Genomic DNA, 15812 nt, shown 5'->3' on the forward strand with positions numbered 1-15812 from the left:
TTTACTAAGAGTTTGGGAGAGTACAATATAATAGACACATTCCCTGCCCACAACAAGCTTAGAGTATAAAGGAAGAGGGATATTAATATGAATAAACAGATTTACAAATACACATAGAAGTGCTGTGGGGCTGGGACGGGGGCTGAATACAGGGAGCAAGTCAGGGTGACGTAGAAGTGAGTGGGAGAAGAGGAAAAGACGGCTTAGTCAGGGAAGGCCTCTTGGAAGAGCTGTGCCTTCAATAAGGCTTTGAAAGTGGGGAGAGTAACTGTCAGTCAGATATGAAGAGGGAAGGCATTCCCGGCCAGAGACAGGATGTCGGTGAGAGGCTGACGGCGACATAGACAAAATCGAGGTACAGTGAGTAGGTTGGCATTAGAGGAGCGTAGTGTATGGGATGGGTTGTTTTAGGAGAGTAGCAAGGCGAGGTAGGAGGGGGCAAGGTGATTGAGTGCTTTAAAGCCCAGAGTAGGTTTCTTTTTAATTCAGAGGTGGATGTGCGACCACTGGAGGGTCTTGAGGAGTGAGGAAACATGGACTGAATGGTTTGGTTTTTTTTGAAACATGACCTGGGCAGCAGAGTTAAGTATGGACTGGAGTGGGGAGAGATGGGGGGGCAGGGAGGTCAGCAAGGAGACTGATACAGTAATTAAGGTGGGATAGGATAAGTGCTTGGATCAGCGCGGTAACAGTTTGGATGGTAGTTTGAAGGGGGAGAGTTCCAAGTTGAGGAAGGGTGTGAGCAAGGAGCTAGAGGACACTGTGAGCAAGGTTAGCTTAAGTGGAGCAAGGAGAGTGAGCTGGGGTGTAGAGGTAGAAGAGAAGAGGGAAGAGAACTGAAGAAATGCCTCAAAGCAAACGCTCAGAGGTACGCAGATCTATTCCTTCTCTTACTCCATCTCTACACTGATCACTGGGGACTTCAATATCCACAGAGATGTTCCTGGCTACCCACTTTCTATCACTCCTCAACTTCATCGACCTCCTGCTCCAACCCAGCTCTCCCACTCACCAACTTGGACAATTAATCAATCCATCGTGTTCATTGAGCACTTGTGTGCAGAGCACTGTATTAAGTGCTTAGGAGAGTTCAACACAACAACACATATTCCCTGCCCACAGCGAGCTTACAATCTAGAGGGGGAGACAGACATTAACATAAATAAATTACAGATGGACACACTTCTGATACCATCTCTAGTCACTGTACAACCTCTACCCTCACCAACTTTGAAATCCCTCGATTTGACCACAGCTTCCTCACCTGCCTTCTCTCCCACACACCTCCTCCCCCAAATTCTGTCCTGTTCCCCAACAGAGACCTCCAATCTTTTGACCCCCATCTGACTTTCTGGAGTCACCATGCCCCATTTAGTCTCCATACCCAAACTTCTTTTCCTTGATGAACCAAATTGACACCCTCAATACCACCCTCTCTAGCAGCATGGAATAGTGGATAGGGCATGAGACTGGGAGTCAGAAAGTCATGGGTTCTTATCCTGACTGTGCCACTTATCTGCTGTGTGACCTTAGGCAAGTCACTTCACTTCTCTGCGCCACAGTTACCTCATATGTAAAATGGGGATTGAGACTGTGAGCCCTATGTGGGACGGAGACTGCGTCCAACCTGATCTGCTTGTATCCACTCCAATGCTTAGTACATTACGTGGTGCACACAGTAGGTGCTTAACAAATACCAAAATTATTATTATTATTACTAAACTCAACTCTCTCGCTCCCCTATAATAATAATGGTATTTGTTAAGTGCTTACTATGTACCAAGCACTGTTCTAAGCACTGGGGTAGATACAAGGTAATCAGGTTTTCTCATGTGGGGCTCACAGCTCCCCATTTTACAGATGAGGTAACTGAGGCACAGAGAAGTGACTTGCCCAAAGTCACACAACTGACGAGTGGCGGAGCTGGGATTAGAACCCACAACCTCTGACTCCCAAGCCCTTGCTCTTTCCACTAAGCCACGCATCAATCTCGTACCACTAAGTCACAGCCCTGGATTGCCTCCACAGTCTGCCTCCTTCGCTCCTATACACGAGCTGCAGAGCACTGCTGGCGGAAATCTAGTTAACAGGTCAACCTCGTCCTCCTCAAGTTTGTTCTTGTGTGCTTTAACTCTGCCCAACAAAATTATTCCTCCATCCTTATTGACACCTTTGCCTATTGCCCTCACCCACTGTTCCAGACATTTAATTCCTTTCTCAAACCCCTTGTCCTGCCGCCTCCCTCATCCCTTGCCCCTAAAACTACTTTATTGAGGAAAATTGAAACTATCAGGTACGATCTCCCTAAAATCTCTTCTGATCCTCTCCAGTCCCTTCTTCAAATCTCCCATCCTTCCCAGCAGTATCTCAAGAGGAGATCTCCTGCCTTCTCTCAAAATCCGCCTCCTCCACCTGCGCATCCGACCCCATTCCCATCCAATAAGCACTTTGAGGTTCATACCAATTCAAAATAAATGAGTCAATTTCTTACCTCCTGTTTCCGTATTATAATAATATGTGTAGCCATCTTCACTTACACTTTCCACCCACAGAGGCATGTCTGTTCTCTAATGAAAAAAAAAAACCATAAGATATCACCAATGGTATTTATTGAACATTACTATGTAGAGAGAACTGTACTAAGCGCTTGGGAGAGTACAATACAACAGAGTTGGCAGATACATTCCCGGCCCACTGACACAACAACACAGTTTGGGAGAAGGCATATTTCTTTATTTGTAAGAAAATTTGCTGTTACGATTAACCAATCAATGATATTTATCAAGCGCTTACTCCCAAACTTATTAAACGCTTGGGAGAGTGCAATATGACAGAGTTTGTAGACTTGTTCTGGGTCCCCCAAGAGAGTCTAGAAGGGGAGTCAGATATTAAAATAAATTACAGATATATATATACATATGCTTGGAGCTGAGAATTGGGAGAATATCTAGTGCTTAAAGGGTACGGATCCAAGTGCATAAGTGACACAGAAGGGAGGGGGAGTAGGGGAAATAAAGGTTAATTGAGTGTGGCCTCTTGGATTTTAATGATACTTTGGAAGCGGGGATGTGAGTTAAGAGGGGGCAAGGTGATCGAGTGCTTTAAAGCTAATGGTTAGGAGTTTCTGTTGGATGCGGAGCTGGACAGGCAAACACTGGACGTTCTTGAGGAGTGGGGAAATTGAACGTTTTTTAGGAAAAGGATCCAGGCAGCAGATACAGAAGCAGAGAAGCTAGCAAGAAGGTTGATGCAGTAATCACGACAGGATAGAATAAATGCTACGCTGAAGCAGTCTGGGTGATGGAAAGGGCAGATTTTAACAATGTTGTGAAGGTGCAACTGACAGGATTTGCTGACAGATTGAAGATTTGGGTTGAAAGAGGTGAGTCAAGGAAGGTTATGGGCCTGTGAGATAGGGAGGATAGTGGTGTTGTTTTTAGAAAAGACCACGGGAGGACAGGGTTTGGGTGGGAAGATAAAGAGTTCTGTTTAGAACATGTTTAGTTTGAGGTGTTGCTGAGACATCCAGATAAGCGATGTCCTGAAGGCAGGATGAAATATAAGAATGCAGAGTAGGATATAGGTCGGAGCTGGAAAAGTAGATTTGGGAATCATTCGCATAGAGAAAAGAGTTGAAGCTATGGGAGTGAAGGAGTTCTTATGACAGTAGGTGTAGATGGAGAATAAAAGGGGACCCAAAACTGAGCCTTTTGAGGGACTCCCACTGTTGAAGGGTGGGAAGCAGAGGAGCAGCCTGAAAAAGAGACTGAGAAGGAATGATCAGAGAGCTAGGGGGAGAACCAGTAGAGGAAAGTGTCAGTGAAGCCAAGGTTGGATAATTTTTCCAGTAGAAGGAGGTAGTACAGAGTGTCAAAGGCAGGAGGATTAGGAAGTCAAGAGAGGTTGTTGGATTTGGCAAGAAGGTGGTCACCGGTGACACTGAGGGGGCAGCTTCCATGTAGTGAAAGGGGCCAAAGCCAGATTAGAGGGGATCAGGGAAACAATAGGAGGAGAGGAAGTGGAGGCAGCAGATACAGACAACTTGTTTGCAAGAACAGTAGGGAAGAGCCAGCCCCTGTAAAGTGAATGGCTGAAGGTGGAGGTCTAGGAGGGAAGATGTGAGGGGATGAATGTTTTGATAAGATGTGAAGAGATGAGGTTGGAGGTGCAGGTGGAGGGGTTAGATTTCAATGGGAGATGGGAGATCTCCTCTTGAGATACTGCTGGGAAACATGGGAGTCAAAGAAGGGGCAGGAGGAGGGAGGGAATGGATAGGAGCAAGGGAGATTTTAGGGAAATCATACCTGATGGTTTCAATTTTAGCAATAAAGTACATGGCCAGATCACTGGGGGAAAGACATATAGGGGAGGTGTTTGAGGAGGGAGTTAAACATCTGAAACAGCTGTGACAGGCAATGGGTATGGAGATAAGTAAGGATGGATAAGTACTGTTGCCTGGCAGAGAAGAGGGAAGAATTAAAGGTGAGGACAAATCTGAGTTGGACAAAATCAGCCTGATGTTTGGAGGCTGTGGGTTAGTGGTGAAAGTGCTCTGCAGCTGGAGCATAGCAGTGGAGGGATCACTGTGGAGGTTGTGGGTTAGCGGTGCAAGGTGGGTGGAGGGCCGGTGAGGTGAGGGAGTTAAGTTCTGTGGAGAAGGTAGTGTTGAGGGTGTTGATTTGGATGTCAAGAGAAGGTAGTCTGGATTTGGAGACCAAATGGGGCATGCTGACTTTAGAGAACTGGACGGGGTCAAGCAAAACAGTCCTTCATTCATTCATTCATTCAATCAATCGTATTTACTGAGCGCTTACTGTGTGCAGAGCACTGTACTAAGTGATCGGGAGAGTACAATAATAACAACAGATAGATTCCCTGCCCACAACGAGGTTACAGTCTTGAAGGGGAGACAGACATTAATGTATATATGAAAAAAATAAAATAAGAGTGCTTACCAGTGGTTTATAAATCAGTTACATAACCAGACTCTTCTGGATGAAATCAAATAAGAAAACTCATATTGGTCAATTACCTTTCTGAAAGTTCCTTGGAATCCTTCAGGTTTATCCCACCGAGATTCTTAAAACAAAAATATATTTCAATGAACAATTTTCTGTTCTTTAAAAACTTTTCCCCAAAACATCATATGAGCCCCGGGCGAAATTCAACCAAGATAGTTGTCTATCAGCCAATGACAAGTGAAAACCCAGAGCGATGACAGAGTGCCACCTCAATTATAAACAACAGCAGAAGGCAGGGAATTATTGCAGGAAGACATCCGACTAAAGCAAACATAATGCAAAAAACCAAAGAACGTCAGATGAGTAGTAATACTATTCGAATGGGGAATCATTTCAACATTTGTTTTGCTATGGACCCCACCCTCTCTCACCTCCCCAAAACACTTGTTCACAACTTCCTCCCCTCCTTTACTACCATCTTAAAATGACTCACTGTTTTGGCTTCTACTCGGTTGTTTTCCCACACGCTCAAAATCTCCTCTTTATTCAAAAAGGCTTCTTTCAAATGCATCACATCCTCTTTGCCTGGCCTCCCTGCTCTTCAAGGGGCACGGGTACACATAGGACATTTGCTTCCTCTCCAACAATTCTTTTCTGCCATCTAGCTTTGGCCCTCTTCACTCTGAAACCATGTTTACCAAAGACTCCAATGACTTCCTTTTGGCAAGTCTAATGGATTCTTATTCTGACCTAATCTTCCTTGAACTTTCAGCTGCCTCTCAATCGACCACTTCTTCCTAAAAACTCTCTCTAGCCTTCTTTATACTGATATGGTATCTTGCTATTGATAGATCTTGCCAAGCATCTGTGTGCAAAGCACTGTGAAAAATTACATGGGTGAGAATGACACCTGGCCCTGGACCTCAAAGAGTTCACAATCTAAGAATCGGGGGGTGGGGGGCAGGGAGCTGGTGACAGATTTTTAAAGAAAGAATGTTTCTCTTGGGCCTCTTCCTTCCTCTCAGGCCACTCCTTCTGGATCTCTTTTGCGAGCACCTCTTCTCCCTTTCACCTTTTATCTGTGGTTATCCCACAAGGGTCCTCACCTCTTCTCAGTCCATCAATTGTATTTATTGAGGGTTTACTGCGTGCAGAGCACTGTCCTAAGCACTTGGGAGAGTACAATATAACAGACACATTCCCTGCCCACAATGAACTCTATATTCATTCTTTAGCTACCGCTTTGATATGGACAACCACCAAATTTACCTCACAGGCCGATTTCTAACCTGCCTTTGCAATCGTGCATTGTCCTGTACCTCTGACACATCTCCTTGCTGATGTCCCTGCCTTCGGTCTCTCCCCACTTCCATTCCATTCAGTCCATACTCCATTCTGCTCCTTGAATCTTTTTCCTTCAAAAACATTCAGACCATGTTTCCCCACTTCTCCAGAAACTCCAGTGGTTGCCTGTCCACCTCTGTATCAAACAAAAACTCCTCTCCATTGCCTTTAAAGCACTTAATCTCCACGTGGATGACCCACCAACTCCTTAAATGAAAAATGCACCAAATGGAACTCATCTTAATAATAATAATGATGGTATTTGTTAAGTGCTTACTATGTGTGAAGCACTGTTCTAAGCGCTGGGGGAATACAAGGTGATCAGGTTGTCCCACATGGGGCTCACAGTCTTAAGCCCCATTTTACAGATGAGGTAACTGAGGCACAGAGAAGTTAAGTGGCTTGCCCAAGGTCACATAGCTGACAAGTGGAGGAGCAGAATTCGAACCCATGACCTCTGACTCCAAAGCCCATGCTCTTTCCACTGAGCCATGCTGCTTCTCACCTCTTATACCTACTCCCCTCCCAACTTTCCCATCATGTGCTAGTCTTTGAGACCTTACGTATAACTCCTCTGTCTCACGCCCCATATTTAATCCATCACTAAATTCTTCCATTTTTTTCTCCATGGTATTTACTAGGTTGGCCCGTTTCTCGCCATTCTCACAGTCACCACCCTGGTCCAACGTATGTTACAGTCCACTCTCTCCACCAGACAGCTGAGCGAATCCACTGGGGACCAGCTGCCTTCTCATTATGACAACTGGGGCTCCAGGATCGCAGGGATTTAAGCTGCTGAAGCACTCTGCAGCCTCTCTCTCAAACAGGAAGCCTGCCACCCCTGCCCCTCTCCCAACGTGACTTCTAGGGCCCCTGCTCCTGACACACCCTATCCATGCCAGGCTGCAGGGACTTAAGCTTTAGCAGCCCAACCCTTGGCCTCGATCTCCACCGTGGCTGAGGGAATCCCCTGAGAGACCACACGCCACCTTCCCATCACAGCATCCAGGACCCTCAGCATTCTCCTCTACTGGACAACCCTGCTGCCTCCATGGGAATCGGCACCAGCTCTCTTCCATGTCACCGAGGAGCCCCCATCCTAACCTGCCCTGCGCCACCCTGGTGAGAAAGATAAAACAGCTGCAGCGTACTTTAACAAAATCTTGGGAAGGCTAATGGTAATTTTGATACCTTCACAACATCACCAAAATCCGCCCCTTCCTCTCTGTCCAAACTATTACCACTTTAATGCAAACACTTCTATCCCACCTTGCTTATTATCAGCCTCCTTGCTGACCTCCCTGCCTTCTGTCTCTCCCCATTTCAGTCTATACTTCATTCTGCTGCTCAAATCGTTTTCCTTCAAAAACATTCAGACCATGTTTCGCCACTTCTCCAGAAACTCCAGTGGTTTCCTGTCCACCTCCATATCAGATAAAAACTCCTTGCCATTAGCTTTAAAGTACTCAATCACCTTGCCCCCTCCTACTTCAACCCAGCCTGTATACTTTGTTCCTCTAATGCTAATTTCTCACTGTACCTCAGTCTCGCCTATCTCGCCACCGAACTCTCGCCCACATCCTACCTCTGGCCTGGAACGCCCTCCCTCCTCATAGCAGACAGATAATTGCTCTCCCCCACTTCAAAACCTTATTGAAGGCACATCTCCTCCAAGAAGCCTTCCCTGATTGAGCCCTCCTCTCTTCTCCCACTCCCTTTTGCTCCATTCTTACTCACTCCTTCATTCATCCTCCCTCCCACCCCCACAGCATGTACATATCTGTGTATATATCTGTAATTTATTTATGCATTGTATATTAATGTCTGTCTCCTCTAGACTGTGCACTCATTCTGGGCAGGAATGCGTCTGTTTTTGTTATACTGTATTCTTCCAAGCAGTTAGTACAGTGCTTTGCACACAGGAAGCGCTCAATACAATCGAATGAAGCAATATGTGTGAAGCGCTGTGTGCCAAACACCAGACAAGATAACCAGGTCAGCCACAGTCGCTGTCCCACATGCAACTCTTAGCCTTAAGTAGGAAGGAGAACAGGTATTGAATCCCCATTTTACAGATGAGGTAACCGGGGCACAGAGAAGTTAAGTGACTTGCTCAAGGTCTCACAACAAGCAGTTGGCAGAGCGGGGATTAGAACCTCGGTCCTCTGACTCCAGGTTTGTGCTCTTTCCACTGGGCCTCACTGCTTCTAGGAGACATTGTTGAGGCGGTCCTTCCCTCTTGTGAGACACAGCTGCCCCGACGTCAAGCTTGATCCCTTTGGGATTTGGATTTGACCATCAAAGAAATCAGTCACTGACAGGACTGGGGTCTTCTCGTCCGGCACAGTCAGGAAAAATAACTGCACAGCTCGGGCCCGGTAAGAGCCCACACAGGGAATACCCTGGCGTGTACATAAAGGTCCCGCCGGAGCCGCAGAAAACCCCAGCTCCCCCACAGTGGCTCTGCTCCCTCTCGGTCGCAAGAGGAGCTTAGGGCCGGCGGAAGGGGTGAGCCCACTGCAGCCCCTCTCACTAGAACTGCATTAGGTGGCTGTGGTTTGGGTCCTCCAAAGTGGAGGCAAAGCTCTGCGTGTCACTCTCCACGGCCAAGAAGCGGTCGGTGTCGATGCCGTTCGCAAGCCATCACCAGACGGGCACCTCTGCGGGGAAGCTGTACTTCTCCAGCTGCAACGGCTGTCAGCTCCCAGTGGGCCTCATTTTCTGGGTCGCTCTGCAGCTCCTCCAGCTCCTTGGCCAGGGACCAGCTGCTGATGAAGCTCTTGTTGAGAAGGGCATGGATGGGCAAACTTTCCAGGACCATTCCTGGAGAATTCACCCCAAACCTCAACACGACTGGTCATCTGGGAACCCCTAAACAGCAGGAGCAAATGCACCGACTTCATCTCGGCTTTCGCCCGGTTGAAAGTTTCGATAAATGGCAGGTAGAAGACCTTCTTGAATGGGTTCATGGCCACCTCCAGCCCGGCTCAGAGCCCACGGCTACCTCCGGGTTGTGAATGTTGGACTCTGAACCTCGACGAGCGCAAGTTATTTACACTGTCTGTCTCCCCCTCTAGACTGTAAGCTCTTTGTGGGCAGGGAAAGTGTCTACCAACTCTATTGTACTGCACTCTCCCAAGTGCTTTAGTGCTTAAGCGCTCAATAAATTCCATTGACAATGATGATGAAATTCTGCTCCTCTAACCACAGTACCCCACGGATTTTTGTTTTTCTTTTGTATATTTATCCATGTCTTTGTTGTCTTAGTGTCTTGTTTCATCTCTCTATCTGTTGTTGTCAATCCCCCTCCCCATTCTATAGTTTTAGATTTGACTGCTCTGAGGAAGAGGGACTGCAAATAATTCCCAACTGTGTATTTTTTCCCAACACTTGGTACAATGCTTTGCCCACAGTAAGCACTTAAAAAATATTATTACTACTACTGTCATCACCACCCAACACTTCCACTTTACTAATAAATACCACTGATTACCCATCTCCTTACTTGATTTCTTGTCTGCAGCTTTCCTCCTTCTCTCACATGCTCTGCTGATAGGACTGTCTTCCTAAAATACTGTTCAGAATGCATCACTTCCCCTGGACTACACAACTTTTCTCTCCAAATCTGACAAACCACAGTGCTATTCACACTGGGGATGAAGACTGTGAGCCCCCCGTGGGACAACCTGATCACCTTGTAACCTCCCCAGCGCTTAGAACAGTGCTTTGCACATAGTAAGCACTTAATAAATGTTATAATAATTATATAATTATTATTATTATTATTATGTGCCCTCTTAAGACCCCACCTTTCCAGGACACCAAGTTGTACAAACCCACAGCCAACTCCATTACTTAGACAATTACTTCTACTCATCTTCAGTACTTTTTCATATGTTCCTGAATTGTTTATTCAAATACTTAATTTGCTTACTTTACATGTAAATAGTCTAATGTCTGCCTCCCCCATTAGAATGTAAGCTTCTAGTGGACGGGATGTATCAGTTCTGTTTTCCCAAGGGCTTAAGACAGTGCACACTACTACTATTATTTGTCAAAAACCTCCAAAGCCCGTTTCCCTTCCCATTAAACAGAAAGGCCTGATCACTGTCTTCAAGGATCTCCTCCTGAGACCTCTTCCTTACTTTGCTTGTCCTTTCTCCCACTACACTCCACTTCACCCTATTCATTCCTCTAAAGCTAAGCTAATTTACTAACGATACGTCATTCTCCATTTTTTCTGTCCAACTAATTGTGCCTTTCTACCCATGCTAAGGAGTCCCTTCCCCCTCAAATCCCCTAAAACCCATCCCTGCCCATTTTCAAAACCCTCCAAAGAAGCTACAACTTTCAGGAGACTTTTCTTGGTGAATACCCACCTCCCTGGTTATGTCATCCCATCAGCCACCCTTAGCATTTATATGAATATCAATTTATTTATTTCACTTATTTGCTCACTTTTGTTGGTACCAGCTATACTAAGATTTTCCTCTTGTTCCCATTCTATGCATACAATCTGTATTTGCCTGTCTTTCTCAATTATTACACACTCCTTGAGGGCAGGGACCATATCTTCTACTTTTATTGTAAACCCCCAAACACATACAGTGATCTGCACACAGTAGGCATTCAATAAATACTGATGGCTAATTTTAAATGCTTCCCAGGTTACTAGGGAAAGCTGAAGGCACTTCCTGCCTCCACGGAGCTTATAATATAAAGAAAGATAAAATCATACCTATCAGTATAAATGGGTTATAAACGATGTAGAGACCTAAACATAACAAACAAAAACAACCACGAGAGAAGTAATGTATGTAAAAGAAGAAAAGAAGGGCAGGGAGGGGAGGAGAGAGGGAGGTGAGGAAAGAAGTTTACTGGAATGATTGAAGCCAGGGGAGAATGATCTGGACAGTTTTTAAGGTGAAGGTGATCTCTGAAGGCTGTCCAGGGTTACAAGGGTGATGGAAAGGCAGAGGAGGATGCGTTCCAGGTTCGACTAACAGTACACGCGGTATCTTGGAAGCTGGAATGACTGAAGGATGGAGGGGTGGTAGAGCGCAAATAGCTGGCCTTGCTGAAATGGAATCTTCATTTGGGGTGTATTGAGAAAAGAAGGCAATTACGAATAAATAATTTTGTTTTATGACAGGTAATGGCAGGACTCTAAAAAGGGGAAGGACAGAGAAAAGTACATGCTATCTGGGCACAGATTAGAATTTTCAAGTCTCCTTACACAATCATTGACATTCGGACCCAGTGTTATCATCCTTAGATTTTTCCTACAGCCAGGAGGAAATGAGAAGTACAAGACGGTCCCTGAAGAACCACAGCCTTTGAGCAAAGAGAACTAGAAGTTCTCTTTCAAGCTTATTATTCTCATTACAGAGTCTCTGGGATGTTGAAGAGCCTGCATAGTTTTCTTGTCAGATACTTAAGTGGTCAACCCTTGCTCTCTCAACCTAAACCCCTCAATGCCAGTAAGGATCAGACTAGTATACACTGGATAAATTCAGAGCTCAGGGTTTTACCGGAGGCTAAGTAACTGTCTACTCGCCTTTTCTTCCAAAAGAACAAAAAGCTAGAGATTACCATTGATTATTGATTGCCCTGAACTATCTCTAGGCTTGATTAGAGAAGCAGCGTGGCTCAGTGGAAAGAGCACGGGCTTTGGAGCCAGAGGTCATGGGTTCATATCCCGGCTCTGGCAATTGTCAGCTGTGTGACTTAGGCAAGTCACTTCACTTCTCTGTGCCTCAGTTACCTCATCTGTAAAATGGGGATTAAGACTGTGAGCCCCCTGTGGGACAACCTGATCACCTTGTAACCTCCCCAGCGCTTAGAACAGTGCTTTGCACATAGTAAGCGCTTAATAAATGTCTTCATTATTGTTATTATTATTATTGATTTACTTACCTCCTGTTACGGTATTGTAGTAATAATGGTAGCCCTGGGAGGACATGCCTTCTATCCACTGATGAGCTCCAACCGATGGCTTATTGGAGGGGCCTTTTTTCTTCTTTTTCTTTTCTTTTGGCTGACTTGGTGCTGTGCTGGGTGAGGTGGTGTGGGTTGCTACGGTGCGGGTTGCTACTGGTGTTATGCTAGGTGTTGTAATTTCTTCTGAAAAGGAAAGGGAGGAAAAAAAAGAATCACCAATCAAACACATTTAACACTGGTCAAATCCTTTCTTTCCAGGGGGTAAAAGCCAGGAGAATTGATCTGGCTCTCTCGATTGGGAAACTCAATGTTGAAGCTGCTTCCTCCAAGACGATGACAGTAAGTTAACAGGAAAGAAATGTTACGGTATGTACTTTGGCCTGAGGCTTGGAGGAGGTGACAGGGCAAAAACTTCTGGGTCAACAGGGTTCCCAGACTCTTCCAGAAGTAATGACGGCTAGCCAGGGGTCGCGGAGAGGGTGCTGCTCTCCTTTTCTTCTATCACTTTCAAATAATAAAGCACCCTGGCGAGATGTATGCTCAATCAATCATCCATAATTATTAAGTGCTGTGTGCAGAACAATGTACTGAATGCTTGGGAGAGTACAACACAACAATATAATGGACCCATTCCCTGCCTACAATGAGCTTACACTCTAGAGGGGAGACAGACATTAATATAAATAAGTGACAAATATATACATAAGTGATGTGGGGCTGGGTCGGGGGGTGGTAAATAAAGGGAGCAAATCAGGACAAAGCAGAAGGGAAAGAGGAAAAGAAGGCTCAGTCAGGGAAGACGACGAAGGGTTGGGGAGCGAGAGAGTTTAGTAGAGAGGGTGGTGTTGAGGGCATCAATTTTGTCATCAAGGGAAGGTAGTGTGGGTTTGGAGGCTAAATGCGGTAAGATAACTTGAGACAGTTGGATGGGGTCATAAGATTGGAGTTCTCTCTGGGGGAACAGGACAGATTTATGTGGAGGAGGTATGTGGGAGAAAAGGCAGGTGAGGAGGTTGTGGTTAGATAAAGGAACTTCAGAATTGGTGAGGGTAATAATAATAATAATAATTTTGGTATTTGTTAAGCGCTTACTATGTGCAAAGCACTGTTCTAAGCGCTGGGGAGGATACAAGGTGATCAGGTTGTCCCATGTGGGGCTCACAATCTTAATCCCCATTTTACAGATGAGGTAACTGAGGCCCAGAGAAGTTAAGTGATTGCCCAAAGTCCCACAGCTGACAATTGGCAGAGCTGGGATTTGAACCCATGACCCCTGACTCCAAAGCCCGTGCTCTTTCCACTGAGCCAAGCTGCTTCTCCGGGGTAGAGACTGTACAGTGACTAGTGAGTAGTATGTTTTTTCTTATGACCACTACCTACTAATTCACTTTGGCAGCAGAAGAGAGAAAACTTTTCTTATGATACCTAAGTGCTTACTATGCGTCAAGCACTGTTCTAAGCACTGGGGGCTTAGTGGAAAGAGCACAGGCTTGGGAGTCAGAGGACATGGGTTCTAATCTTAGCTACACCACCTGTCTGCTGTGTGACCTTACGCAAGCCACTTAACTTCTCTGTGCTTCAGTTACCTCATCTGCAAAATGGGAATTAAGACTGTGAGCCCCATGTGGGACAACCTGATTACCTTGTAACTACCCAGTGTTTAGAACAGTGCTTGGCCCACAGTAAGCACTTAACAAATACCATTATTATTATTTATTTATTATTACAAGTTAATCAGGTTGGACCACAGTACCCGTTCCGACATGGGCCTCACAATCTACGCAGGAGGGAGAACAGGTACTGAACCCTCAATTTTTACAGTTGAGAAAACAGAGGCCCAGAGATGTTAAGTGACTTGACCCAGCAAGCAATCAGCAGAGCCAGGATTATTCATTCAATCGCATTTATTGAGCGCTTACTATGTGCACAGCACTGTACTAAGCACTTGGGAAGTACAAGTCGGCAACATATAGAGACGGTCCCTACCCAACAACGGGCTCACAGTCTAGAACCCCGGTCCTGTCTCCAGGGCCTGTGCTCTTTCCACAAGGTCACGCTGCTTCTAGTTATTTGCAATTACCAAGAGTAGCTTCTCCAAACAATAATAATTGTTGTATTTGTTACGTGTTTACTAGGTGCCAAGCCCTGTACTAACCACTGGGGAAGAGTCTAGACTGTGAGCCCGTTGTTGGGTACGGACCGTCTCTATATGTTGCCGATTTGTACTACCCAAGCGCTTAGTACAGTCCTCTGCACACAGTAAGTGCTCAATAAATACGACTGAATGAATGAATCCATGTTCATCGAAGTCAAACGGGTGACTTCAGCATCCCAGAAACACATTTTTGGGCCTAGGCGAGTTCATGTGCGAAACAGCTGGATTCCTTGAAGGCACCTGTGCAGGCAGCAGGGCAGCCCCTGCTGCACAGGGGGGTTACGAGATGGAGACAGAAGTTGTAAAACAAAGAGTGGCTGGGAAAGCCCTGGTGGCTCCCTTGGACGAACCTCCCCAAGAAAAATATCGAGGGCGTTTCCTTCGTGTCTAACCCCCACTAGGGAACTCCACCCTGGAAACAACAAGGGCCTGTTCACCATTCTCTCTGATGCTACTTTGAAAGCATGTTGGCACACTTTTCTACCTGAATCGATTCCAAGCCTTTTCAAATCCTCCTGGTATGCTTTCAGAGCAGCGGCCTCCATAGCTGCAAACTCTTTTGATGCTTTTTCTTCTTCTTTTGCCTTTTCCAGGCTTTTCTGTTTAATCTAAGAAAAAAAAAAAGGGGTCAAAGAGAGGCAAAAGACTAAAATTTACATAGCTTAGAGAAACCACAAAAAAACCCAAATTACCTCACTGATCCTCTTTGCAACATTTTCCTTATGGTTCTTTCCTCGTTCATGGAATTCAACACTCTTGAAAAGAAAAAAGCAACAACAGGCAAATAAATTACAAAATATAATCATCTCAAGGGCAAGGGGAGGAGGTCAATGTGAGAAGGGAAAGATAAAAAAGCACAAAATTGATCTTAAATGAAAACAATACTTTTAAGACAAAAAAAGGGTGCCAGGAAGTAGAGAAGCATGTTATTTTTTAGTTCCTCACTCACTTTTCAATAGTACTTACTGAGGGCCTATTGCAGGCCTTTGTGGAACACGCAAAGGAAGGAAAAGACTTGATGCTTTCAATTTAGACAATATCACACGATGTTCTTTACTGAGCGTTTATTGTGTGCAGAACACTGTCCTAAGTGTTTGGGAGAGAACAAACCAAGAGACGTGGCCGACACGTTCCCTGCCTACAAGGAGCTCATAATCTACAGGCTATGCTTCCTGCCCACAAGGGTTTTACGGCCTAGGAGACCTAATGCCAGTTCAAATCCTCTGCTATTTTGAGCTTGAAGGCATCTAAAACAGCAATCAGGCTTAATGAATGGTATTTGTTGAGTGCTGTGCGCAGAGGACTGAATTAAGCACTACCAAGCTTAATAAGAGTACAATCCAAAGGAGTTGGTAGACACATTCCCTGCCCACACAAGGTTAGAGACTTAATGTTAAGAGAACCTCTGCAGC

General features: G+C 45.4%; 1 protein-coding gene across 2 annotated transcripts in view; it reads right to left on the bottom strand.

The window, feature by feature from the left end:
• WBP4 (WW domain binding protein 4) overlaps positions 1 to 15812 on the bottom strand; it is a 45298-nt gene that overhangs the window by 11155 nt on the left and 18331 nt on the right. Inside the window, exons 3-7 of one of the 2 annotated variants that reach the window (XM_038741029.1) lie at positions 15093 to 15155; positions 14885 to 15008; positions 12222 to 12425; positions 5033 to 5079; positions 2492 to 2567 (exon numbers count right to left, since the gene is read on the bottom strand). In XM_038741029.1, the coding sequence (XP_038596957.1) occupies positions 2492 to 2567; positions 5033 to 5079; positions 12222 to 12425; positions 14885 to 15008; positions 15093 to 15155 (514 nt within the window). Of the gene's footprint in view, positions 1 to 2491; positions 2568 to 5032; positions 5080 to 12221; positions 12429 to 14884; positions 15009 to 15092; positions 15156 to 15812 lie in introns of both variants that reach the window. The other variant, XM_038741019.1, reaches the window with a different exon arrangement.

This window comes from Tachyglossus aculeatus, chromosome 2 (assembly GCF_015852505.1).
Source record: "Tachyglossus aculeatus isolate mTacAcu1 chromosome 2, mTacAcu1.pri, whole genome shotgun sequence".
In the NCBI taxonomy this organism is placed as follows: Eukaryota; Metazoa; Chordata; class Mammalia; order Monotremata; family Tachyglossidae; genus Tachyglossus; species Tachyglossus aculeatus.